This window comes from Pocillopora verrucosa, chromosome 7, assembly GCF_036669915.1.
Source record: "Pocillopora verrucosa isolate sample1 chromosome 7, ASM3666991v2, whole genome shotgun sequence".
Taxonomy (NCBI): Eukaryota; Metazoa; Cnidaria; class Anthozoa; order Scleractinia; family Pocilloporidae; genus Pocillopora; species Pocillopora verrucosa.
The window spans coordinates 16167977-16194511 of record NC_089318.1 but is presented as its reverse complement, the minus strand read 5'-3'; the positions used below and the strand labels follow the sequence as shown (position 1 = coordinate 16194511).

Here is a 26535-nt window from a genome sequence, read left to right as displayed (position 1 = left end):
TATGTTGTTGGAGATCGGTCACTATTGTCGCCTGAGTGGGGAGGGGAGCGGAGGATTCTAGGGGATCACGTGGTTTTTAAGAGGGACGGAGAGGGGAGGGTAAGTCATCGCTACAAGTATGAAGAGGGAATTGACAGCCAATAAAGTAGGATCATAAGAAGACTAACGATCGTTGGGGGAGATCTGATAAATTTTATTGTGACACAACCAAAATCCACCGATCCCCACCCCACAGGTGATAAAAAACGACCGGTCCCTTTGTACTGGTTGCGAGTAGCCACCAATCTGCACCCAACAAGAGATTAGAAAGAGTTTATAATATCTTGCAGCCAAATAATCAAAAAATAAACTTTAAAAAACATCAGGCTTTTACCTATTTAAAGAAAACTGTGCCGAAGTTTACGCTTTCACCACAGGAGCGAGGTAGTTACCTGTTTTTCTCCTAACAACGAGCGTTCCTGTTTTCTCTGGAGAAGTTTCAGGTCTACTACACTCAGTAACTATCAACCATCGTTACGACCGCAACCGCTGAACAGTTGTGAGCTTTCTGATTTAAAATGGACGAGCATTGAAATATCCAGTTGAATTGATCGTTCCTTTATATATTTCAAGTGCGATCGTTAAACAAAGCAGATGGAATCCCACAGCACAAAGTTATACTTCTGTTTCCACTAATTAAAAAAATATGCAAGTCAGTCGCCTGGCCAAGAGCGTCACTTTTGCCGCGTGCAGCCCCTACTCCAGCGTGGCTCTGAGAGGTTTGTCTTCAATCAGTATTATGTCCAGGCTGTTTGGAGGCTCATTCAGCGAGCCTAAACCGAAAAAAATTCCCAGCTACCTAAAGGTGCATGGTGTTGAAATCCAGGACGAGTTTCAATGGTTAAAAGATCGTGGATCGAGGGTAAGCAAATATTCTTTATGTCACGTGTAGCTACAATACACTCTTGACCAACTCCCTACACGCTGTTTTAAAACAAAGTTTTCACCGTTGTTTTGTTTTCTCAAAGAATATTGATATTATAGAAGTGTGCATATTGTGCTACATCGTATCAATGGTTTTCCCAGGATGGGAAGGGTGGGTGGGGGTGATAGCCACCAGTTAAAACCCCTAACCCTGACCCTGGCCCCTGACCATGGCCCCCCCCCCCCTGTCTTCCAGGATTTCATCAGGCTTCCTGACAGTTAGCCAGTACCCATTTATACTCATCTGGTTGGAGAGGCACACTATGAGAGGAAAGTGTCTCGCTTAAGAACACAACACCTGGCCAGATTTGGAACCCTGACCTCTGAATCTAGAGTCCAGCGCACTGCTCACCAAGCCAATGCATGTCCATAGGGCCATGTGGAAATCTTGCTTGAGATTACTGGAAAGCAAACAACAGCTGATTTAAATCTTAATTTGGAATTTCACTGATAGGAGCAGAACTACATCTCACAAAACAGTCTCTGTGCATCACATGTTCAGTCAGGCATTCATGCAAGGAGTAGCTCTGCTTTAAACAGATGGCAAGGGCAAGATTTAAGCTGTTTTTTTTGCTTTCCCTTCGTAAATATGAGTAGCCCAATGTGCACTTCTGGGAAGTTCAGGGATGGTCTCTGCAAATGCAATGTAGTTGACTTTTACTAGTCATTTACATGTACATGTACTATGCCTTTGAGTAGTGTATGCCTTTCTTTTCTGTTCCTAGGCTGTACGCAATTATGTCAAACAAGAAAACAGGTGAGATTTGCCGACTTTACTATACCTTCATTATTGCACTACTGTATTGCATATGTTTTATACTTTATTCATGTACATGTACAGTAGGTCTTTGTGATGAAACCCGCTTCAGGTTCAGCAGAAACAATATTTATCCCTTCTGTTTTTTTCTTTATAATTTTTCTACTTAGAAAAATACCCATTCAGGTGTTTTTTTATTATTAATTCTCTTTTGACATAGGCTTATATATATATATACATAGATATTGTGATGCTGTGTTGTCTGATACAGAAGCTTTCCAGGAGAATCTGACAAATGAGATGAAAGACTGGTTTCATAAGCATTTTGATGATGAGTCTGTTCCAGAAGTAAGTTTACAAGTCATCAGTCTTGAAGAATTTCCTCAGAAGCACAGTTATTATGACTACTGGACCCTTAACATCTTCTCATTAGGATGCCTATTCTCTATACTGTTCTCTGTACATTTCTGATAATACTGATAAGAAGAATTTGACTAACAGTCTAAAGCTTCTTTTGTTGGTGATCATTTCCTTTATTCTCATGACCTTAATGTTTGACTCAGGGGTAATACTGTAAGGAGAAATCAGATGTTAGTCAATCCAAGGGTTAAAGGGTCAATGATTATAAATCCTCAAGATGATAAAAGAAGGAAAAGTCTACTTTAAAGCTATTTTACTGGTTCACACCCTGTAGAGCTCCTGCTATTTTGATAATGTCTTATCACCATTTCACTCTAGAGTTCTTCAGTAGCCTTTCTCCTCTATAAACAAGATTTCATAAAAATGATTAATATGGTCTTATCATATATTTGAGCATACATTTCATACATTTCCAGTCAATAAAATGATATGTTAAACAATTATGAAGGAGACAAATTTATTGATCATCAACAAAAGTAATAATGAAAACTCTGGCTGAAGCCAGTTTATTCTGAATGGAAGTACTGGTTGTCTGGAATAATCTTGATTCAAGGGTGCCAGGAAAGACAGGCAGCAAATATTTATCCTTGTTTTAAAATTTGGGTTTGTGTTTCTTTTTTTTATTTCAAATTGTTATGACACTTAACTCAACCAGTTCTGTATTTTTTGGCAGGAGCTAGATGGTTATATCTATTATTTGAGCAATCCTCCCAAAGACTCTAACCTACCTGTGTATCGTAGGAGAAAAATATTAGAAGGTATTAATGTCATTAGTACTTAAACAATTTTTTATCAAATGTGTCACCAGTAAATTGATTTTGTTATAAAAATTTAATAAAGACTTTCAGTCGGTCAGTATGTCCAAAAGTTCCTTGAGTGGGACGAAAGAAAAAAGATTGCTTTGTTTTGTATGGCATTTAGTGATTCTAAGTTAGATTTCCAACCTTCTGTTAATTTAGATTTTTTTGGTTGCATTGTACTTTTCCCCTTACTTCAAGCTGGTAGCTTATGATCATGATATTTATGAGCATGATTTTCACTGTACAACAATTTCTGATTGGCTGTTAACTTTGGTTTGTAACTGATTGCCTTTTCTTTTACTTATTCAGTCATTTATGTTGTTGTTACTTTAATTATCTATAGATGGTTCATATGGTGACCCAGAAACAATACTAGACCAGAATGAATTAAAAGAACGATACAATTATGTTTCAATACCAAGAATTAAAATATCTCCCTCAGGAAGGGTAAGTATAGTATTTATGATAAATGTGTTAATTAAATATTTGACAAACTAAACATTTTTTGAATAAAGGGGGTATTAAGTTTCTAAAGAAACTGTGGTACTGCATCGGTGGGAGAGTATAGCAGGTAATTTAGTGTTAACAACTGAGTTGAAAACGTAAATTGGCCATCGTAAAGGGTAAAAAGCTGACATTCTGAGCATTAGCCCTTAGTCAGAGTGGTTGCAGTTTATGTTTTCAACTCAGATGTCAATTCTTCAATTCTGTGATGAATTCTTCGTCCATTTTCATGAAATTTCTTCAATCCTTTACTCCCCAACATCAATTCTCCCCTCTGGCTGATACACATTTCCTTGTAATTAATTTATCAAATATTTAACTCCCAGTTCAAATTGGTTATTCTCCTTACTGTCAACCATACAATTCTTATAAAGTTATTTCAGAGAATTTAGTATTGGATCAACTAATTATCCCCAAAATGATATTTTTCTTTATTCTCATCACTTATCTGGTTGATACTGTGTTGATACTGTAAGGAGAAATTCTTTCTTGGTCACTCGTGGGAGTTAAAGGGTTAATAACAAGAATTTGGCATTGAATCAAGATAACAACTTCTTCCTGATGAGTTTGAGTATTCTCATTTAGTTGTTTGCTGGATGATGTATGGAGAAGTTACATGTTCACCACTTTTGGGAGTTAAAGGGGTGATTTATTTTGCACATTGGATTATTATTTTGAACTCTGCTTTATTTTATAATGGGCTCATTGAAGAAACAGTTTGAGGAAACAAGTGTCATGTATTCCAATCTGTTTTTATAGTACATAGGCTTTTTGCTGGACAAAAGTAATACTGGGATGTACACCTTGTTTGTTACTGAGGCACATGAAGGGATCATAAATTTTATTGATGCCATACCAAATGTTGTAAATTTTGGTGAGTTTTGTGAATTGCTAGTAAGAGTCATTGCTTTTTCTGAAAATGATTTTATAAAATTTTATAAATAGATGCTGTTTGTTTGGCTTTGATCTTGTCCTGGTTTCAAAGAAACAGAACTCTGAGAGTACATGTAAATTGTCTTGCTCAAGAATACTATACAGTGACCCTTTTCTGGACTCAAACTGGGACCCATGATCAGGATATAGCCAGGCAAGAACTAATGGCCTTCCAATTTCCCTTTGCAATGTGTTTGCACTTCAGTACAAGTATTGGAAAAGGTGAGGTTTTTAACATTAATAATAATTATGAATATTTCCTTTCAATTTTTAGAATGGGGATGTGATGACCTCACCATTTACTACAGCAGACCAGATGAACAAAATCGACCATTTGCTGTGTTAATGCACAAAACCTGTCAGAGTGTTCTAACAGATGTTGTTCTGCATGAAGAGAAAGATGAAAGGTTGGTCAAAATAATTTTTTATTGGGCAGTTTTGTAGTAATTCTCCTGATAAGGTTGAATACATTATAATATGGGAAATAACCCACTTTTACAATATCTCAATGCCGTTTTATACTGGCACTCCTCTATTGGGTATAAAGTCCATCACTATTCTTGCTGTTCTTGAACATTTCAATTGCGAGAAGTGTGATACAGTGAATGTTTTGATCTTCCTTGATGAATTACATTGGTATTTAACTAATCTTTTCCATAGATTTATTGTTGATGTAAGTGCTACTAAAGACAGGGAATTTATTACAATCAACTGCAACTCAAGGTCAACATCTGAGGTAAGTCTGTTATCCAAGTCAGCGATGACTTAATTGAAGACATATAAACCTCCTCTTATGCATCAATCTTAGCACCCAGCCTTGCCAAAAAAGTTTCAGACAACAAATTTCTTAGTGTTACAAGAGTGGACATGTTTGAGCAGAGCTAAATGGCCTTTGCTTCTCTTTGAACTGCTTTGACACTGTGGATCAATATCAGTATCTGGACAACTGCCCACCTACCCCTCCCCTAACCCAACATTAACCCTAATTTGTTATCAATAGACTGTTGTTGGGTTAGGGGAGGGGTAGGTGGGTAGTTACTTGGATACTGATATTTATCCAACTCTGTTAACATTGTTAAACAGGCTCCTGTCTGATAAACAATCTGATATTGCATGCTTAGTTGTAAAAAATAATATTTTATTTATGGTATACTTGATACAACTCTTCACTCTGAAACAGAATATACAATAACAGGCAAGGTTATTTGCCAAAGCCTGGGTTTAAACAAGCCTGTTGTATACATGTATGTTCTGGAAGAATAGCAGTACAGGGTATGTTCCTCACTCCTTCCCTCTAGCTTCTGGCAGGATCTCTTATGTAAGATCTCTTGAATTCTGCTCATCAAGTAGAGTATGAATTTAAGTATTAAGTTGCCATAAACACTGGCATGTAAGTTCACCTTTCCCCAAAAATTTTCATAACTTCAATTGTCTGTACATTGCAAACAACCCAACAAACAAACTAAAGATTTCCAGTTGTTTTATGTAAAAATTTCGTGAAAATCTTACAAGAATAAAGAAAAATTCAGGCACAATACCTGAGTAAGATCAAACATACTTCTAAGTTGGTGGACATTGTGCTGACTCCATACCAATTACAGCTAACATTATTGGGAAAGATTCAAATTTTTTTTTTTAATGTGCATTTGATGAATTATGCAACCAAAATAAAGCAACCTTCTCACAACTCTGCTTGTGATTTCTTTTGATTTCTTTTCAAAACTTTTTTTCCAAAATTTGACTTGAGGTGTGGTTCATCTCTAAGTGTAGGTTATATGCCAGTGGTTACTGAGAAAAAAAAAAGGGAAAGAAATCATTTAATTTGACTCACTGTATTCCTTTTTCTAGGTTAGCATTGTAGACATCAAGGATGGCTCATTTGTTTGTAAACCTCTCCACCCGAGGCAACAGGGGATGGAATACTATGTGGATCATAGAGATGATCAGTTTTATATAATAACAAATGCAGATGAAAAAAACTATCGAGTAAGTATATCCATGGCACAATAATAAAGTTTTCAATCATCCTGCAACAAAAAGTCATACAAACTTCTCTTTGTAAAGTCTGGAAGTTGTAGGGGCTACCTGGTTAAGAGCACAGGTGACCCAAGTTATCCATCATTAGGTTTCCTACTCCTTCTCTTATTTCATCAAGGATTTGACTGAAGATTTACTTTTATAGCTCTCTTGGTGAATTGCAGCAGGGGGGGTGGGGTGGGGTGGGGTGGGGTGGGGTGATACCTTCATGAATTTAACATACCATATGAAAGAAAAAGCAATTCTCAAAGGTGATTCAACTGCTAATGAAACTGAGAATTGTAAGGACTTTTCAAATGAGAGCAGTTTTGAATGTTCATGTTTTTATTTAGGTGATGGCTGCACCAAAGAGCAATCCAGGAAAGGAAAACTGGCAAACATTTATTAAAGACAAAGCAGAGGTAACAGTCAGAACATAGTTTGTTTTGTAAATTAAAAATCAACGGCTTATTAATTTGTTTGTTATTCTTACATGTGTTTGATTTGATTTTTTTCCAGAATTTCCTAGATGATATGGATATATTTCAGAACTACTGTGTGGTATACGAGAGATGTAAAACAATTCCCCAGCTCCGTGTTGTACCACTAGATACACCTCAAGATCAGTATGTAGTGCAGGTACTGTAGAAGGAATTTTAAGCTCTTAATTTTTTGTACCATCCAAATGCAATATGTTGAAATGGTGCTGAGCCAACCTTAAGGCCTTTCTGCACTGTTGAACAAAGCTAGAATTGTCCCAACAAAATCAAAGGACAAATTTTGTCATGACAAATTTTCTCAGGGGTGTGTTTGAAGATTTGTCTGCTTCTACCAAAACTTTTCAAGTTGTGACAAACCATTTGTACTCATAAAATGTTGGTGATGATAGAAAATTTTTCTTAATGAACAACTTGAGCATGGGCTCATATTCCTGAACAGCAGCTGGTACTTGGGCCTAAGCCACCCTAATATGTAATTTCTTTTTTATTTCTACTTATGTATCATGATTACAAAATGGCAAAATTAAAAAAATTTTTAAAAAAATGAAAAAAACCATTCTTATGCACTGTGATTGAAATGATTGGATCAAGAGGTAGCAAGGAGTGTAGTGCCTTGCCAAAAATACAACTTGGTTAACTTGTAAGGGACCAACCCAGACCCACAGGGGGTCATTACAGAGCTCCAAGTTGCAACCGTTTTGGTTGCCATGGCAAGAGAAAGAGATATTTGGCAGCTAAAATTTCAACAAAAGTTGCCAATTGGTGACTGATTGGTTTGAAAAAAAGAAAGGGAAAAAATGCAAAAAGATTATCAACCTTTGGTCAAATTATCAAAGACTAAATGCAAACAAACTGTTCTGTAACTCCCAGATATATGTCTTGACCAAAATTTATGGCAACCATTTTACAATATTGATGGTTACCAAAGTGCAACTTTTTGAAAATTGAACTTGGAGCCCTGCATTTTTATTTAGTAAATTGCTTATGGGGATGTGCTGCTGAAAGGGGTTGCTTTTAATAAGACTGGATCAACTCTGATGGGGTTGCATTTTCAATAGAGTTACTAGAATGGGGCCACACATTTTTGTGATTTTTGTGGCAAAAAAATTCTGGTATGTAGGAATTCATAAATGGGAAGATTTGCGATTAGTAAATGTACCAGAATGTTTGTACTGTTAATGTGAAATGTAAAACGGTCTACACTCTGTTTAACAAGTCCTTAAACTCAAAAAGCTTCAACAGGGAGATGCATTCACAAAAAGTGACTAAATTGGAATCACAAAAATTACATTTGCCCAAAAGTGACTTAGATTGGTTCAGTCTATAGACGGTAAAAAAATGAGCTACATGTATAATGGTTGGGGTTCTGAGAAGCTAGCGGCACATACCCAGCAAACTTTGACCTAAGTAAACTCCCCCTTCCCTCCCAGGGCACACTTACAATTGGCACTGAGCCCACTGTACCTCCTTTCAGTACATGACTTTATTTTTGTTTAAATTTTTCTATATTGCAGCTTCCTAAAGATGTTTGTGTTTTAGAAGCTGGATCCAATCTGGTAATTTATGACATGTTTGTTAAAAAGATATCCTACATATATATTTGTGCAGATGTCCAAGAAGCATTAAAATATAATTTTTGATGGGAAATATTTTTGGCAATAATTTTCCTTTTCCTCATAGATGTTTGATCATGACAGTGTGCGACTAACAGTTTCCTCACCAATATTACCAGCTCAAGTCTTGGAGTATAACATGGGGACCAAGTCAATGGTATGTCAAGGTTATAAGACAGTGTTGAATTAACTTCTCAGCAAGAAAAACTTCAGGTCATAGGACACTAAATTAACCTCACATAATACATTGATAAAGATTGCTGTAGAATTTAATTGCATACCTGGTAACCCTCGGTGTTTATCAACCTGGCCAATCCCAATATCTCATTAGTAATTCTTCTTACTGTCTTCGATTCAATTCTTCGAGTGTTATTTGGGAGAATTTGGTATTGAAGAGACATAAATAATCCCCTAATTGATATTTTTCTTTATTCTCATCAATTGTCTGCTTGATATTGTATTGACGTTGTAAGGAGAAATTCTGTTTTGGTTACTCATGGAAGTGAGATGTGTAATGCTAAATGTACTTTTTGACATTTGATGTTTAACACATCATTTTAAAAAAAAATAAGTGAAGGATGCAAAGAAGCACTCTTTGTTCTAAGGTGAAGTGACATTTGTGCCCCCAAATTTTATAAGAGACTTCTGTCGCACACTTTATTGAAAACTTTTTTTACGTCCTTTCTTCCCCAGCATGCTTTTCCTTGTTGTTCTTTCCAAGCCACCTTCCCCTTAATTATTGTATCATCATTTAGATCAACAAGCATTATTCTTACCTTAATCTTTACTTCTTCTCAGGTTGAAAAACATAGCTTCTCTGTTTTGCCATCTTTTGACAGCTCAGACTTTTGCTGCACCCGACTTGAAATACAAAGTAAAGTAAGATACATTGTGCTTTGATTGATTCAAATCAGTGATAATAATGATAATATTTTTGTTGATATAAAACTGCTGCAACTTGATGGGAACTCATTTGACTGTTTGGGTTTTGGCAGAGTGAATATGTACAATTCACAAAGGGCGTAGTTGTTAAAATGCTTTTCATCCCAAGTGTTTTCACAGCTGCACCTCATTCTTGATTTAATTTCTGAAGGGAAAGAGGCGTCTGTACTCAGGCTAGTGATCCTAGACGTTTTTGTGTCAAGAACACCCAATTTCAATGAAAATTTATGATTGTATGAATTAAACAACGTGGCATACATGTACATGTATCTCCAAATGGCAACAAAACAAGTACTGGAAAATCCATCTACACTGTAATTCCTGCTCAGAATATTTGGTGATTTTCTGCAACAATGAGTTTGGGTAAAGGAAAAAAAATTGAAATAGTGGGCTGCACTACCCTAACTACAGGTTACACAATAATTTGAAAGAAAAATAATTCATCCCATTTGTCAATACACATTAGTCAGCCATTAGAGTTCGGTATCATGCAATTATTGTAAACATTTTTTAAAATACCAAACAGATAACCAACAGGTTGAGCTATTTCAAAAGATAGGCCTTAGTTAGCGTATGTTTTTTCGTATGAGAGGTCACATAAAATTTAGTGACGATGATGTTGGCTTTTATTTTGGGTGCATTAGGATGGAACTCACATACCTGTCACGTTATTTCATCACAAAGATCTAAAAAAGGAAGGAAGCAATCCCCTACTTCTACATGTTTATGGTAATAACTATATTTTTTCCCTTTTTTTTTTTTTTCAAAACTTGCCTTACTTACACGTAAAGAAAGTAAGCTTTATCAGCGGCACATTTGAGGAAGTCTTACCTTCAGAATGTTTATTACGCTTTGAAAATCTATAGGACATAGTTCCTCTACACTGCTTGTTAACAAATGTTCTTAATCGAAAACACTTAATGTATCATTTCGTAACATATAGCTTGCCAAAAATAGTCTAGTTTGATAGTAAGTAGCATCTAAACAATGCTAAAAGAAAGAAAAATTTAAGGCACTGGAACCTCCCCCTTTTTTTTCATTTTAATTAATTTCCTTGCTTATTTTGTGTGGCCAGTACCCCTTTTATTTGCTCATTGATCTAATTTTTTCTTTCTTTTCTATTAACATCGCTATGTGATGTGATGTAGTTCCTGTGACGTACAGGACTGTAGTGTTTACTGTGGCACAATAAAAAATTGAAATTAAAAAAAAAAGATAAATTAACAGTTTCCTCAAATATATCTACCTCAAGGTGAATTACTGTTCACTATATAATTGATAACCTGTGTGTTGTAGGCTCCTATGGTATCAATGTCAACATGGGTTTTGATGTGGAAAGGATCAGTCTGTTAAAACGGGGATGGTGTCTTGCTTTCTGTCATGTCAGGTAATTTATTTAATATATAGATTTAGCCAAGCCTAAAAGCGGAGCTCGCATTTTTTTTCTCGCACGTCTCAATGGAAGGGCACAACGCTTTGCCCCGGCCAGGACTAGAACCCGGGTTGTCTGACTCGGAGCCCAGTGCACTGACCACTGGACTACTGAACAAAGCCGTGGTGTTGGCGTGCCCGCGGTACAGTTGACCACGCATGTTAAAAGTAGCACCTTGTACGGTAGTACGGTCGTACATCCAAATTTTTTCGGCTTGATGGGTTACTACTATTTTGTATAATTATCGGGCTACGCTCTGCGAGCTCCGTTATCATAATGATCTGACCCATGTGACTGGGAAGAAACTTTAGCAAGTGGGGCTGTTGATTTTTTTAGTAATCTTTTTTTGCTCAATTATGTTATCCAAGATTTCATTTTGAATCAATTATTATTGAATGTCATGAATTGTGGGATTAAAATGCGAACAGAAATGAGAATAGACAGGCAATTGCTCATCAGCTCCGCGCTGCCATATTTTCCAGGTTTCTTACTGTAATAAACATTTCATACTAAATAAAAATGAGATCTGTATTCTACAGAGGTGGAGGAGAACTTGGACGGGAGTGGTACTTAGATGGAAAGTTACAGAATAAACATAAAGGCTTTGAGGTATATACTTGTCATTGGATAATAGGTGTCATTTACAGCTCAAAAATTTGGTTGCTTTCAGAGTATTTTATCGGAAAATGACAGGTATTTCGCCTTGCAGGATTTTGAAGCTTGTGCTAAAGCATTGCATAATTTGGGGTATTCCAACCCACAGTTAACGGCAGCACGCGGGACAAGTGCAGGGGGATTGATAGTGGGAGCCGTCTGTAACAGATCACCTGATTTATTTAAGGCAGTTATTCTTAAGGTTAGACTACTTTTATAGAACGTAGTATGTTGCTGTTTTTGTCTTTGCTTTTTTTTAACGATAAATTGCTAACGGTGATGATTAAAATGAGGTTGATGCAGATGATGATGACAGTGTTGACTACAATAATGTTGATGATGATGACAACTATGGTTAAATGTTTATTGACTGTGAATATATGAAATATCACTTCACGGGTTTGTTACGAACCAACATGATGACCAGCTCCCAGTTAACTTGTTAGCCCAGTTGGTAGAGCACTGCACCGGTATCGCAGAGGTCATGGATTCAAATTATTTATTTTCACTGCTGCTTAAGTAATGTTCATTACTGCGAAGATGGCTTTCATATTCACTTAATTTTTATTGTTGGCTTTTTGTTACTGCATGGATCCCAACTAAGCTTTGAACTCTCAGTTCAGGATTTTATCAGGTCTGAAGTTTGAGAAAAAGTGAACGTTTTTTTTCGAGACTTAATTGTAGTTAAAATCAATTTTACCATGCTCTATCGTTTAGAAAACTCTTTTGATGTATCAGTTCTTTAGTTTCGAGGCATTGTTACATTTTTAATCAGAGCTTCCTCTGACAGGTTCCATTTTTAGATATTTTGACGTCAATGTTGGATCCTTCTCTTCCATTGACAGTTCAGGAATATGAAGAGTGGGGTGAACCTGGGTATGAAATATTTGTTCAGTGTCCTTAAGATGTACTTGTTAATAGAAAATGCATGCAAGATTATTTGGAAGTTTTTGAGAGATTTCTGTGATTTTTGGGTTAGTCCTGAAACAGAGTAATAAAGTATTATCAACTGAGTTGATAACGTAAATTGGCCAGTGTAAAGGGTTTGAAAGCTGACATTTCGAGCGTTAACCCTTCGTCAGAGTGAATGGGAACGGAGGGCTAACGCCCGAAACGTCAGCTTTGAAGCTCTTTACCCTGGCCAATTTACGTGATCAACTCATGTGATAATACTAAATTACCCCGTTATACTCTCCAAAAGACGTAGTTTCTTTAGAAACATACCCCCTTTATTCATTAGTCCTGAAACAGACAGCTTTTGGCAGAGACCTGGCCAGTACTATCATCTGTAATCTGTACTTACATGTAGGCTCTCATCAGGGCTGTGACACAAATGGCAAGGCGCATGCGTTCAAAGCATTAATGAGACTCTGCTCGTCAGCTTAACATCATCTGAGACACTTTCTCTACAAGTCCAGTCATCCATGCATCCTTGTTCTTGAACATTTCAACCATGAACTTAACGTATGCAATTTTATTTTCAGGTTCGATGAAAAAGATTTTCATTACATCAAATCGTACTGTCCGTACCAGAATATTAAAGATCAGGTAAAGTTCTGACACAGTTATGCAAATCTTAGTATGTTTAAACAGTCAGGATTAAATTAAACAATGTTGACTAAACCTCGGTTAGCTTAATTGCGCTTGAAGAACCCGGTCTGGTGTTCAGCGCACCAACCATTTAGCTGCCTCATCTCCTATGAATATGACTACAGGATGCTGTTAAACGAATTTATTATTTGTAAACTGTTTTATTGTTAATATTGTGACTTCCACAGGTGTACCCTTCAGTGATGGTGACCACAGCAATGAATGATGATCGTGTGCCTTACTGGCTGCCCCTGAAGTGGGTCGCTCGACTGAGAGATCAGTTGTCGCACCACGCCCAGGGAGAAAAGCCACTAGTTATCTGTCATGTTGAATATTATGGAGGACACTCAGAAACAGAAGGAGTGTACCACAGAATTGAAAAGGTAGGTTTATTACATTCTTTGATTTCTTTTCCATACTGCTTAAAGGGGCTTCACATAATTTACCACTCTAGATTTTTCAATTCAAATGGCAGATATCGGTAGAAATGATACTAGTTCTGATACCCATAGCTTGAAGCATGTACAAGTATGAGTCGTTTTGCTAACGACCCGTTCGCTTACATCTTGCGTCGTTTCGCCAATGTCTCAAGTCATTTCACTTATGTCTCATATGTTGTTTCACCAACGTTTAAGGTTACTTCAGTAACGTCTTATTTTAGTCCTACAGTAAATGGTTTGAACCCGGGGGTAGTCCTGAGAAGGACTGTTGTCGGTAATGGTGACTGACCTTTCGACAACATCATCAGAGTCAAGTGAAAGGTTGTTGTCAGTCGAATGTACTTAGTCCAATCACGACTGACCTACGCCACTTGAGTCTTACAGCCAATAACATCACAGCAAAACTGACCAATCAGTTTACACAAACCGGACTAAGTACATTCGACTGACAACAACCTTTCACTTGACTCTGATGATGACTTCGCTCAGGTTGTCGAAACGTCAGTCACCACTACCGGCAACAGCCCTTCCCAGGACTACACTCACCCGGACGATCAAACTACACTATTACTTATTTTAGTTCTGTTTTCTTAGAAGTAACGACCTCCAAATGTACCCTTTACTTTGTATCAAAACTGACCTGAAGTGTATCTAGTCGACTTTCTGCATGTATCGAATGGACTTCAGTTTGTCTTGAATTAACTTGTATTGAATAAATTTCCAGTTTCAGTCTAACTCCCCTACAAATTTTCGGTCGATGAGTGATCGATTGAGTACTGTTCTGCCCAAAATGTTAGATAGCGCAACGAAGGAAAGAAAAAGCATTTTGAACATTTTTGTTGTTTTATCGCAAATTCGTTAACTCGAGGTTTTCGATATAACGAACCCACGATACAACGAACCACTTTCTCCAGTCCCTTGGCACTTCGTTGAATCGAGATTCCACTATAATTTTATTTACCCGATAACCGCAAATAATGTAATGCAAACATTAATGTTGGCAAATTTAAGATTAATGTACTGGTGTATACACAGCACTTTTACAGAACTACATATAAAATGTACAGCTGTACCATTTCTCATATGCAAGCAACATCCAAGCCCTGCCACTAGTCAAACCACTTTTATTAAATTGTGGTAAAAAAATATGAAGGAAATATTGAAAAGTAATTGTTTTTATTTTTTATTTATTTATTTTTTCACTGTTTTCATAGGCAGCGAAGGAGTACGCTTTTCTTTTCAATGCGTTAGGACTGCCCCTGGAGTAATATTTGAACTTTGTTCTGTGGATGATGACAGCTTTAGATCAAGAGGTGGAAGGATTGTGGACTGTGAAGTTTTACTTGCTACGAAGTAGTGAATAAAATATTATGAAAGGGGCAGATTCTTAACTTTTTTTTTAGTTTATTTACTTTTTTCTAATAAAAGCTTTACACGCTTTAAAATCCTTCACGCTGTCATATTGACGTCATAAACTACCAGGAAACTTTGCGAGGTAAAACGTGGCAGCTAGTGGGAAAATTGAAGATAAAAGATCCGAAAACGAAACACTCAGTATTCAAGTCAGTTGAATTTTTTTTCCTTTTGAGCGAAGTCCATGTTGTAAACCATCAAGTCAGTTTTAAATCATATCAAACTTATGGTCTAGAGCTTAAGCGTTTTTCAGCCGAGAATTCCATTAAATTAATTATGCTTTAAAACGTCTTTTAAAAAGGCTGGTTATACAATTTTATTATGCACAAGACTCAAGGAAGAAGGGGGGGGGGGGGAGAGCAGTCCCTGAGACCCTGAGATTTCCCCTTGTTGAGAGGGGGGGTCTGGGGATAGAGAGTCACCGACTCAAAAATTGAAAACCTATCAGTTATCTTGTCTGTACTTTTTCCTTTCCTGGTGATATTTCTTTTACTTTGGTGTAGGTTAGTTCTAAAATTTTAGTTGGTAGTTTTTTAGTACTTTATTATGCTCTTCGGTTGCAGAAGTGGGATGGAAAAATGATATGCTTTTTGACTCAATGCTCTATATGTCTCTCTCACAAAGTTAATGAATACAAAGTCAACCGCTGAGAGAATCATAAGTAAATTTCAACGAGCCAAGAGTGCGCCACCCTAGACATGGCATGGAATTGCTTTGGCCAAAATTTAACTTTGGTTGGTTCAAAGTCGAGAAGAGTCGACTTGAAAAAAAAAAAAGACAAACCAAAACGAAAATCTCGCTGTAACTGAACTGACTGTTAATTATACTTTGAGTGGTTCAAGGCGGTTCATAACTCGTCTATCTAGCCTCGCAAAATAGGTCTGAATGGACAATAAAAGCTAAGTTTTTTCGTTTGTCTCACGATGTAGTCACGTGTAATGTAGATCGCGACGTTTCAACTGCATACTGCTAGTCTTCTTCAGGCGATGAGGTTGACTGGTCATGCGCGATCTTATAAAGCATGATGCTCACGATCACGCATGACCAGTCGACCTCATCGCCTGAAGAAGACTAGCAGTATGCAGTCGAAACGTCGCGATCTACGTCACACGCGACTACATCGTGAGACAAACGAAAAAACTTAGCTTTTATTGTTATTCACCACGATGAATAACCACAACCTTTTTTACGAAGTCTGAATGGACTCTCATTATCATCATGGAAGCTTTGAGGAATTTTTTTTTCTTTGAAAAGGATACTCTACTGTTTGAATCAGTGGCTTATGCCAAAAAGGGCCGCTAAATTTGCGAAGCGAGCAAGCTGCGAAATACGATACCTTGAGTTATTTAACAATAATGCCGAGGAACGGTGGATCGGCAGGATGGCGGACTATCTTTACACGCGGAATGACGGATTATCCTAAAACGAGGTATGCCTTTTAGTACGAGACAAAAGGCTCTGAAATGGTATTGCAATAAAGTACAATTGGAACTAAGAAAAATGCGATTCGTGGTTAAATCGCATGGACGAAAGCCACTCAGATTCCAAGGATCACCGATGATTTCAAAATGGATGAAACAGAACGTTTATTATTCGCGAATGTTTAGAGAGTTGCGTTGTATTTTTTTGGGTCATGTAAGAAGGGGAAATACGAGCAGGCCAAAAATGCCCACTCATATTATATGTCAAACCATCCAATAAGGGAATTATTACTATACTATTGTTTCAATTTCAGTTACGAGAGAGGTTATTTAAAGTTTGATATTATATTAAGAATCATACGGGAGAGTTCAAATCAGACTCGTTCGATTTTGAAATCAAGCGTTTGATTTCAGACCAGTGTACCCCAGTCAGTTCAATTACCATTAAATACCATCGCTGATATGTTGCTAGTATCATTATCAAGGCCATGTTCCAAGAGAAGCCCGCGATGCCACCGGCCATCTACCCCAGAATATCTTACCAGCTGTCTACAGTAAATTTTCGGCTTACAGTATTAGCCTGCGTGCTTTGCATTTTGCTGCTACTGCAGCTTGCAGAGGGAGCATACATGACACCTTGGCTTACGGTTATAGCAGAAATTATGTTCACCCGCAGACTTTAGAGAGAACCTGTCAACAAGTTTGCTTCCTGAATAAAATACAGTGTAAAATGCAACTCGTTACTATTTTCGGCTTTGGTAAAGCTACAACGGGGAGAAAGTAATTGGCACATTTTATAACTATAGATGCCAAAGTGAGCGTGGACCTTGGGAGAGACGAATGCTATGCTACATTCTATATTTCAAAGGTCTTTCCGCAGATGCTTCAAATTGCACAGAATGCCTGGAAATCATTAGTTACTCATGGGCACTGAAGCGGGAAAGTTTGAATGCAATCGCGCCTTGAAAGTCTAAAATAAAGGAAGTAGAAGCCGAAACTAGCGCAGCAGCGTTGAGAAAACTCCCTTTCCCGATTTCCAGAAGCAATTGGTAAGAACCTAAGAACGGGTTTTTGAGGAGGAAGGGTTTATCTTTAATTAAAGCTTAAAAAGAAGTTTGAAAAAGTGTAAGAACTATTCCTATACTTCTGAAAATGACGATAAAAAAGGACATTGTTTAGTGTGAAGAGCGATTTCAGAAGTGATGTTTTAAAAAACTCGAACCGGCTCCCAAAAACCACAAAACGGGAAATGATTATGGATATTGCCGCTGCAGAAAGGAGAGAAAAAAGAGGAAAAAGTCACAACAGTAATTTCGTCTTTGTTAAGAGTAAAGAGTGAAGAGTGAAGCTTTTATTGAAGGGGAAATTAGAGTTAACAACCTTGTGGTTTCTTAGCTCACGTAGCTTTGCTAATGAAGAGCATTATTGACGAAAATTTTGAACAAAAAATTAAATAAATAAATAATAAAAGAAAAGATAACAACAACCATAAAACATAGCAAGACAAGAACACGATATACACTTAAAATTGTTTTTGTACAAATTCAATGTAATTTTTTATTCACCTAAATTTATGTTCAAAAGATCAGATATTTGTTATCTGTCGACACATCAGTGAAAAGCTGAAGAGGGATTAGTCACCCATGGTTTATTTTGAAATATTAAACCTGAATTTTAAAGTAGGGAGTACCTACCTAACCTTAATCTTCTCCATTTATGGTCGACAACAGTTTTCAAGCTCTTCATGCAAGTTGATTTTTCGAATACTTGCAAAATTCTTTGATCAATTGTAACTACTGTGGACTTCAATTCAAAATCCTTTCATCTAAGTTCAAATAAACGAAAGCGGAATTGTGTCCTCTTATTCCCAAATGTTTCAAACTTACACTACGTGAGAAACAAATTCTCTCGTACGCACCTCTCCGGTGTTATGATTCCCTGTGCGTAATAAAAGTTGGGTCAAACTTCTTCCTCGAATCACAGAAGATGCACAGTTGAGTGGAATAAAACTCGGCTATCACGTCGCGTTTCCCTAAAACATGATCTACGTTGGAACTTTAGATATAGTGTTCTGTATAGCCTTGACCAGCGAGTCCACCCAATCCGTGGGTGGCCTTGCACCCCATATTGATGCAGCCTTTTTCTGAGAATTTTCTTGAGTTTTCTCCTTCTTTGATGCAGTCGTGCTATCGTCTTTGCTCGTCCCTGGTTTATCTGACGGACCCGAGGTCGTTTTAGCTGAAGCCTCGTCCTCTTCCTCTTGGGTCCGCCTTCGCTTCTTCTCGGGTCCATCGTCTCCTTCAGTTTTGGCAGCGGATGACTCTTCTTTACCCTGCTGCTGTGAGGGAGGTTGTTCCGACTCTACCGCCGGTGACCGCAATTTGGCCTCTAATTTTTTGGCTTGATACTTGCGGCAGACCACCAGCAATTCGTTGAGACTTGGTTGCAACAAGGGGCTTACGTCCGACTTGTGTGGCGGGCGAACTGAGAAAAGTAGAGACATGGCCCGCAGTTCCTGCGGAGGAATTCGGTAGAATAACATTTTTTAAGTTGACTTATTTTAAAGAAAACAAAGTTTTACCTAATTTCATGATTTTCTATATGAATAATAGGGGAAACCAGCCTACAATGGGAATTAATTGGCCCATTGCCTGCACACGTCAGTCTCAGAGTGAACCATATCACAATTCTCTTATCCACTATCTATGTTTCTTTCTTTGGTCTTACCTGAAGGAGAAACCTTCAAGTTCATACGTTTCTCTGTTCCCATCAAATTTTTTGCAGGATAATTTTCCAATATTGTAAGGAGAACGTATCACTATACTTATTCTGCCAAGAGGTTACCAATTATGGACCAGAAGTTGGACGTTATCATAAAAGTTAGGTTAATCTGTTGCGCTGTAGTTAGGCATTCTATTCCCTAGTTGCACGAACTGCTCGGAACATTTCCCTTTGCAAGTCTTACTACGCTTTGTTTCTTTTTATAAATAACAAGAAAAAAATTTCGACAAAAGAATTTGACTTAATAAGTTCTTACCGCAGTTAGCCTCTTAGCTATTGCACAGAGTTCAGTGTCATTTGCCTTCTCCGCTGCGGGTTTATCGGCGATTACTGTCGCCACCAGTGTCTGCACCAAGTTATTCCACTGCTTTACCAACACCTGGCTTGACACCTGGGAGAATACAAAATTGTAAATATTACATACATTTAACACCAGTTCTCTTAAAGAGAGAATGCAGTAACAACAACTACCTAGGCTGTAGTTATTTTGAGTGACCACCTACCGTAAGTTTGTTAACTCAAAATATTGCGTCTAACATACTTTACTTCATAGGCGAAAGAACGTTTTAAGCTCGTTTGCGGCCTGGTAGCCGGAATAAAGAAGACTTACTAGACTAGAGAGATAATGCAAACAAGTAAAGAAACAAAGGCAGCAAAACAAAACAAAACAAACAAACAAGAACACACAAAAACAAAAACAAACATCTTATGCTTACCCGCGGAAAAAAGCAACACAGGAAGGAATAGATGTCTCTCACATTGAGACTTTCTCGTTCATCCAGTAAGATCAGGTCCACGTACTAAACAAACGTTAAAAAATAGTAAACTAACCAAGCTTAATAGTTACACACGGCCATTTTGCGTTGTTTTCTTGTCTCACTTTTTTTGTCAGCCTATCTTTTGCTGACCAATTGATGTATAAAATGTGGCTTCCTGATCAAGACAACGCTTGATTAATGTGCTTTTCCTTTGACGGACTGATAACTAAATAGCGATTTGTTTATCGATGAACTAAACACTGGTTAAGTGCAGCAAATAAATAAAATCAAAGACACGGTAAGATGCAAAAAGGAATCTATTAACCCTTTGACCCCTCAGGGTGACTAACATCTAATTTCTCCTTACAATATCACCCTTGAATCACACATTAACGTCAAGAGAATCAAGGAAATCATCACCAACTAAATGAAGCTGTTGATTGTTCAACAAATTCTCCTTGTCAGCACCTTAGGAAATGTAGAAAGAATAGTATGGAGAATATGCATACTGATGTTGAGGCGTAAAGGGTTAACATATGAGTGAGTGAGAGAAGGAATGAATAACTAAACCCAACCAGAGGTGTTACTATTTATCGATGCCTCTCCATTATTCTGTGATGGTAGTAAAAACTACGCACGAATGCAGAAAAAAAATAAGCCGCATCAGAAGTTACCTCGAGGAACTCGGGTTTCTGACATAGCTGCTGTATGTAGGTTTTGTATCTACCAATCTGCAAAAAAACAGCCACAAATTGAATGTGTTGGTGACCTTGAGCCGAATAATTAAAAAAAACAACCGTAAATGAAATGTGTGGCTACCCTGTGCGGAATGCGTAAATATGGACAGTGAAACAAATTCATGCCAATGTAAGCAACACGACACATACCTCGCCAGCCTTCTGATACACTTCCATCCACAGACTGCTGAAGAACGTGAAGTGAAGAGGGATGGCTTCTATCGCCAAGAGACAACCTATAACAAGAGTATAAGCGTGAATTCGACAGTGAGCTCATTTACCCACTACATCACGAAGAATAGTAGCCACATGTACACATAATGATCTGATTCATCTAAAACCTTATGCTTGAGAAGAAACAAAATTGTTGTAACCGAAGAATGATTGACCGAGGCGCCAAAATTGGTTTTGTGCTAAAGGCTGTATAGCCGGGCTTTGAACTTTCCTGCGCCTTAAAGATGTGGAAATATCATAGTATACTATTGTTTTGATCGCATACGGTTGTTTTGACCGAACGCACGGTGAATAAATTATATTTGCACTTGATACACGCGCTTTGCTTCTGCATAATTATGATAAGCTATCTCCTATTTTTTCATGTATATTATTAATATGTTATCACATGATTTTTCTCGTGCAATGTGCAAAAAAAGGCGCTTGTAAATTTTTTCAAAGACCACAAACTGCACTCGCCCTACGGGCTCGTGAAATTTTGTTAGTCTTTGAAAAAATTAATTTACTCGTGCTTATTTATTCCATATCGCATTCGAAATCATGTGATTACCTATACTAATATCTTGAAGGAGTCTATGACCTTCAAACACTTACTGCACGTGATAACATGTTCAGGGACCCTGTCATGACCGAATCCATAGCGCAACAGTTTATCCACGAAGTGGTGATACGGTTGGAAGTACTCTGCAACTGCTGTGTCATACAACTCCTCCACTCCCTGAGAACATCAAGTACACAACAGGTCAGCGATTTTGCTAATACTAAGATCAGAATGAATGCTTGGATTGACTCTATCGTATTCCTGTGATTCACCTCGGTGGTAACTCCATGCGATTACCCCAAGTTAGAATGGTGAGTCAAAGAGTATCGGAAGGCGGTAATTACCTTTGGCGAGTCCAGGAATGACGGATGAAGGAACATGTTAAGCTCAGGCACAGCGGGCCTCGCCACGGACTTGCTGCTGACAATCATCTTTGAGTGTCGACGAGGAAAGTACGGACCAAGGAGACCTGGTGATTGCACCACATGTGGTTAGTACAGTTTATTTCTTTTAAAGGCCAAAAGTAGAAGAGAAATAACCGCTTAACATGTGCACTTGTCGTGATGAAGGTTCAAGTAACTACACACACCTTATCAACTGCCAATTACGTCTCTGTATGTATATTTGCGAAATTAAGTCTCGAGAAAAAAAATCTGAGAGAACTTTGGGTTCGAAGTCCTAGTTTCCTTGTCGCTTTCCAAATGACATATTGCAAAAGCTCCAAACGACTTCTAGTCAATGTCAGGACGTGAAAAATCGTAAATACAGTTTTCTAAGCTGAATTGGTTTTCTTCCAGTTGGGACGCAAAATAAACAAACAAACAAAATTACAAGAAACAAAACATATACTAAGGACTACAAAAGAAACATATTACTCTGTGTTTCTTAAGAAAGAAACAGTGAATTAGAATAAATTGTGGACTCGTAAAAAACGTTCTTTATGGCTGTTACGAAAATGATTTCAAGATCAAGTGTTCAAACGTCAGTTTTAATTAGTACCTCCATATGCCCTCGTCTTACCAACTCTATTCTGGGGATTTATATCACACTTCTAGAAAACAATTACCAAACGCATGTGATAGTCTTTTTCGTTCCAGCGAAGCAGGAGAAGTGTGATCAAAACAAAAGCTGAGGGAAGACATGGGACTGAAAGGAGACTTAAGTTAGCCCACTTCTCGTGCTTTTCTGAAGGGGAACGACAACGACTGCTACGCAAGTTAAAACTAACCTGGGGGAGAAGTTTTGTTCCAGTGCTGATGAGAGGCACTTATGATGGGAATCAGTGCTTCTGTGATGTCACCGGGGTACAGAACCAACATGGCGTTTAACACATCTGTGGATCACAATGGATCACTTTGTCAAATACGGGATGTTATATAGTGGGGCACTCATTGAGGTGGAAAACGAGGAACAAACTTGAGGGCTCTATTGCATTGCTAACCAAATTTTAACCCCTTCTAAATACGTACGCGGTGCAAATTTCAAACGAGACTTAGAAAATCCGGGAATGCCCTGATTTTACTTTTCTACGCTCCGCGACTGGCTCAGAAAACTAGACGGCGGCGCTTTCTCAACCAACCTTATACGAAACGAAAACAACTTAGCCACTCGCGCTTCAGCGAAATTCCTGGTTTCTAATTGAAGCTCTAACTGGCTCGTGATATGTTCCTTTGTCCTGAGTGGCCATTTTTATCACAGTAATTGGGTCATAGTGGCCTTTTCCACAATAACGTCGCCCACTGAACTTGTGTTCACATATCAACTATGATATGATCAACACTTGAACCCACGCAGCCGGTTGTCAACAGGGCAACGGAGCTTTTATTATCGCGGTGCCAAACGAATAGCCTTTCGAAGGATCTTTAGAAGATTAGGGAAATCAAAAACTTCAAACCTTAACACCCTAACATCAATATACATATTCTTCATACTGTCCTCTATACATTTCCTAAATGTGCCAGCAAGGAGAATTTGTTTAACTATCAAAAGGTTCTTCAGTTGTTTATCATTTCCTTTATTCTCATGACCATAATGTTTGATTCAGGGATGATACTGAAAGGAGAAATTAGATGCTAGTTACTCTTAGGGATTAAAGGGTTAGGGAAAGAATATTTAACCACAATTTAATGAATAGACATCATTGGCTTTTGGTTTTTTATTACGATTGTAAATACTGTAAAGTTAGTTAGTTGTGTCTGAAAAGCCCTGTTAAGGGAGACCCAATAAAGTGTAAGTGAGTGTAAGTGTGTGTAAGTGTACAGTGAGTGCTGTTGATCATGGATAAGGAGAGGAAAGTCTTTCATCCGATTGCATTTTGCTGATACCAATTAAACACAACATGCAAAAAGACTTTTTTTCGAAGGAGAGTCGGTGAGTGCTGTTGGGAAAGTATCCATCGATCGATATGACTTTACGACTTACCCAGACAGGATTGCCTGACTTCTTTTGGTGTGTAGGTATTTAACAGCGAGAGAAGTTTTTGGGCGACATCAAATCTCTCTGACCATCCTAAAATACTACTGCGAACGTCTGAAAGACACAAAAAACAACGCTAAAAACACGAAGACAAGAAGTACCTACTCTACGAGAAGATACAGGTAACGTCTAGTTTCTCAAATTCTACATTTAAACATAGTTCAGTTTTGCAAGTCAAGTGACCCAGTTCATAGCGGAGCTTATCCTCGTTGCCCTAACTTGAAACGATTGAGAGTGTAGCCTCTAAAGCAATCCCACCCAACCAAGGCTGGCATCAGGACCTTTGGGTCTGGAGTATGCCCCAAACAACAAGGGACTCGGTACTTAACTGAAGAATGCGTCTATCGAAAAGATATCATGTACAGTCTAATTAACGATGTATCGGCTAGAAGACAAAAGTGAGTATTTAATACCTTGTTTATTGCTATGCGGCCGACAGCACACTAATAAGTTGTGTAAAATCATTAACACTTCCGTCAGGTCTCCTGTCACGTGGCAAGCTGTAGCCTCATGGTACATCATGTGAAGGGTTGTAAATGCCTGTTGAGTAATTTGAGAGAGAGAAGAACTTTATTAATAAGTTGTTGTCTGTTGTTGTTCCTGTCACAGATTTGACTGGAAACAATCACGCAGCTACATGATCGATTCGAAATTCAGCCTTACATCAGACAGCGTGAGGAGTCCTTGGTTGACAACCACGGTCAGTCTGTCCTCATCCGTTTGAAGCAAGATCTTGTACGCACTACAATGAAAAAAGAAAAAGATTCTTTAATAACGATCTATTACAGTTGTCTACACTCCACTTTTTTGAATCTAGGCTTGATAACGACACGAGTGTGACTATGACATGAAATAGAGGCAGTATGGTAAAGCCTCACTTCCATGCATCTCACCTTCGTGCCTTTATCTCACACACTCAAGCCTCGCTATCATATTACTCGCCCAAGTCCCTCCTACACAGACCCCTGTACCTGATAAGTGTCGTCCACGACGCTCCTCCGTCCAGACAGTTCTGGTACAGGATAATGGTGTCTCGTCTGAACGATGCTTCAAAGGCTTCTTCTTCTTTGCTTTTCTCTTGGGGCGGATCAGGAGAAGTAACGCCAGCAAAAAGCCTCATGAGGGCAAAAAGCTCCTCGACTGCCTAAGACACGGGCAAACCAAAATACTTGTCAAGCAATTCACACTGTCTCATCACGCTCAGAAAACACAAATTTGCAGCACACTCTTCATTTCCTGCTTTACCAGCAAACCAAAAGGGGGGACTGCTGATTCTAAGTACTGCCGATGCATGGTGGGAAATAATTCCTACAATGCCATACTGTTCAAAAAACGGGCAAGTCAGGGAAAACATGCGGAGGAAAAACGCGCGGCTTAGCCTGGTACATACCTGTGGATACTGGTTCATGCGTATGGTGAGATTTTCAAAAGCCCACTTCATGTTGGAATGCACAGCCAGCTGGTGAGTGAAAGAGCGGGAGTGCTCACAACACAACCGAAGTAGCCCATAATATGCCGGAAGTACATTTCTGTTAAAGTTTACAACTTCCGGTTCATCACTGGAACTGAAAACGTACAAAGATCATCACACGAGTTAATGGTGGCAGCCAACAACCAGAGCGAACATACACTAATTGTCATGAAAACCAAAGCTATCACATTCAGTGAAGAGGTTAACGATATAAGAAGCCAGGACGAACTCAAAAGGATAAACAAATGAATAAAGGGGGTAAGTTTCTAAAGATACTGTGGTGTTGGAGAGTATAACGGGGTAATTTAGTATTATCAACTGAGATTTTAACGTAAATTGGCCACCTTTAAGAGTGTCAAAGCTGGCGTTTCGAGCGTTAGCCCTTTGTCAGAGCGAATCGTCGAAACGTATTTCACTCTGACGGGACGAGATACTAAATTACCTTCGAAGAATAAACAGGCAAACTGACTAAAGCGCAGGAAAATAAGAGTAGCAAGCCAGGATTGGTTTAAGTTTTGCATCTTATCAATTGATCAGACCAATCCCAAAGCGAAGTAAACCAAATCCACAGCTATCTCGGATTACCCTCGAAACTCAAATGAAAATGACCCTACAAAGGTTACTCATACGACCAAAAGGATACCAAAAGTCTAATTTAAGAGAGTCACTTACAGAATGTAGTTGAGCGGTATGTTCGCAGCCACGCTGCTGTTCTCCGTAATAAAGTCAATATTTTTCTCACAACTAATACAAGCGTGAAACCAGAAGATCAGCAAGGCCTGAGAATTAACAAACCATTTAGTGCATGAGAAACTTACACCCTCTTTGTTCTTTTAAACGTTCGATAGCCATCTCATTAGAAGTAAGGCTCAAGCAGATAAACATTCAGATATTTCGACTTATTACCTCTTCATTCATTTATTTCATTAAACATATCAAAGCTAAACCAAGTTGATGTTGGACGAATGCAAATTCTCCGTACACTGAACCCTCTCGACAAGGAACTAGAACAAAGATTCCGAAAATCGATGAAAGAAAGGAACGAACGAACGAACAAACAAACAAAATTAGCAATTCAAAAACAGTGCGATTTTTTTGGAACTTTAAAAACCTGTTATTAATTATGCCACCTTTCTATTA

At 38.1% G+C, this 26535-nt stretch overlaps 2 protein-coding genes across 3 annotated transcripts in view; one reads left to right on the top strand and one right to left on the bottom strand.

Annotated features, from left to right (window-relative positions):
* Window positions 1-556: 556 nt before the first annotated feature.
* LOC131772391 (prolyl endopeptidase-like) lies at window positions 557-15229 on the top strand. 2 transcript variants are annotated; one of them, XM_059088281.2, is made up of 22 exons: window positions 557-901; window positions 1689-1720; window positions 1963-2068; window positions 2814-2898; window positions 3284-3387; window positions 4204-4318; window positions 4652-4784; window positions 5038-5113; window positions 6226-6363; window positions 6747-6815; window positions 6913-7032; window positions 8408-8449; window positions 8574-8663; window positions 9305-9385; window positions 10093-10177; window positions 10745-10835; window positions 11420-11489; window positions 11590-11736; window positions 12325-12410; window positions 13019-13082; window positions 13313-13507; window positions 14779-15229. In XM_059088281.2, exons 1-22 carry the CDS (start codon window positions 686-688, stop codon window positions 14830-14832), a joined length of 2199 nt encoding a protein of 732 aa, XP_058944264.2. In that variant the 5' UTR covers window positions 557-685; the 3' UTR covers window positions 14833-15229. The 2 variants fall into 2 exon arrangements, with proteins under 2 accessions (XP_058944264.2, XP_066025884.1); XM_066169787.1 differs by having other exon boundaries at window positions 760-901; window positions 1992-2068.
* Window positions 15230-17730: 2501 nt separating this feature from the next.
* The window catches only part of LOC131772387 (ubiquitin carboxyl-terminal hydrolase 34-like), a 49574-nt gene continuing 40769 nt past the window's right edge, over window positions 17731-26535 (bottom strand). The window contains 14 exon segments of the mRNA XM_066170223.1: window positions 17731-18913; window positions 19436-19570; window positions 19896-19979; window positions 20612-20668; window positions 20825-20910; window positions 21503-21626; window positions 21794-21918; window positions 22678-22782; window positions 23871-23978; window positions 24338-24464; window positions 24588-24666; window positions 24896-25068; window positions 25315-25489; window positions 26068-26174. Coding sequence (XP_066026320.1) covers window positions 18443-18913; window positions 19436-19570; window positions 19896-19979; window positions 20612-20668; window positions 20825-20910; window positions 21503-21626; window positions 21794-21918; window positions 22678-22782; window positions 23871-23978; window positions 24338-24464; window positions 24588-24666; window positions 24896-25068; window positions 25315-25489; window positions 26068-26174 — 1956 coding nt within the window. The 3' untranslated portion in view covers window positions 17731-18442.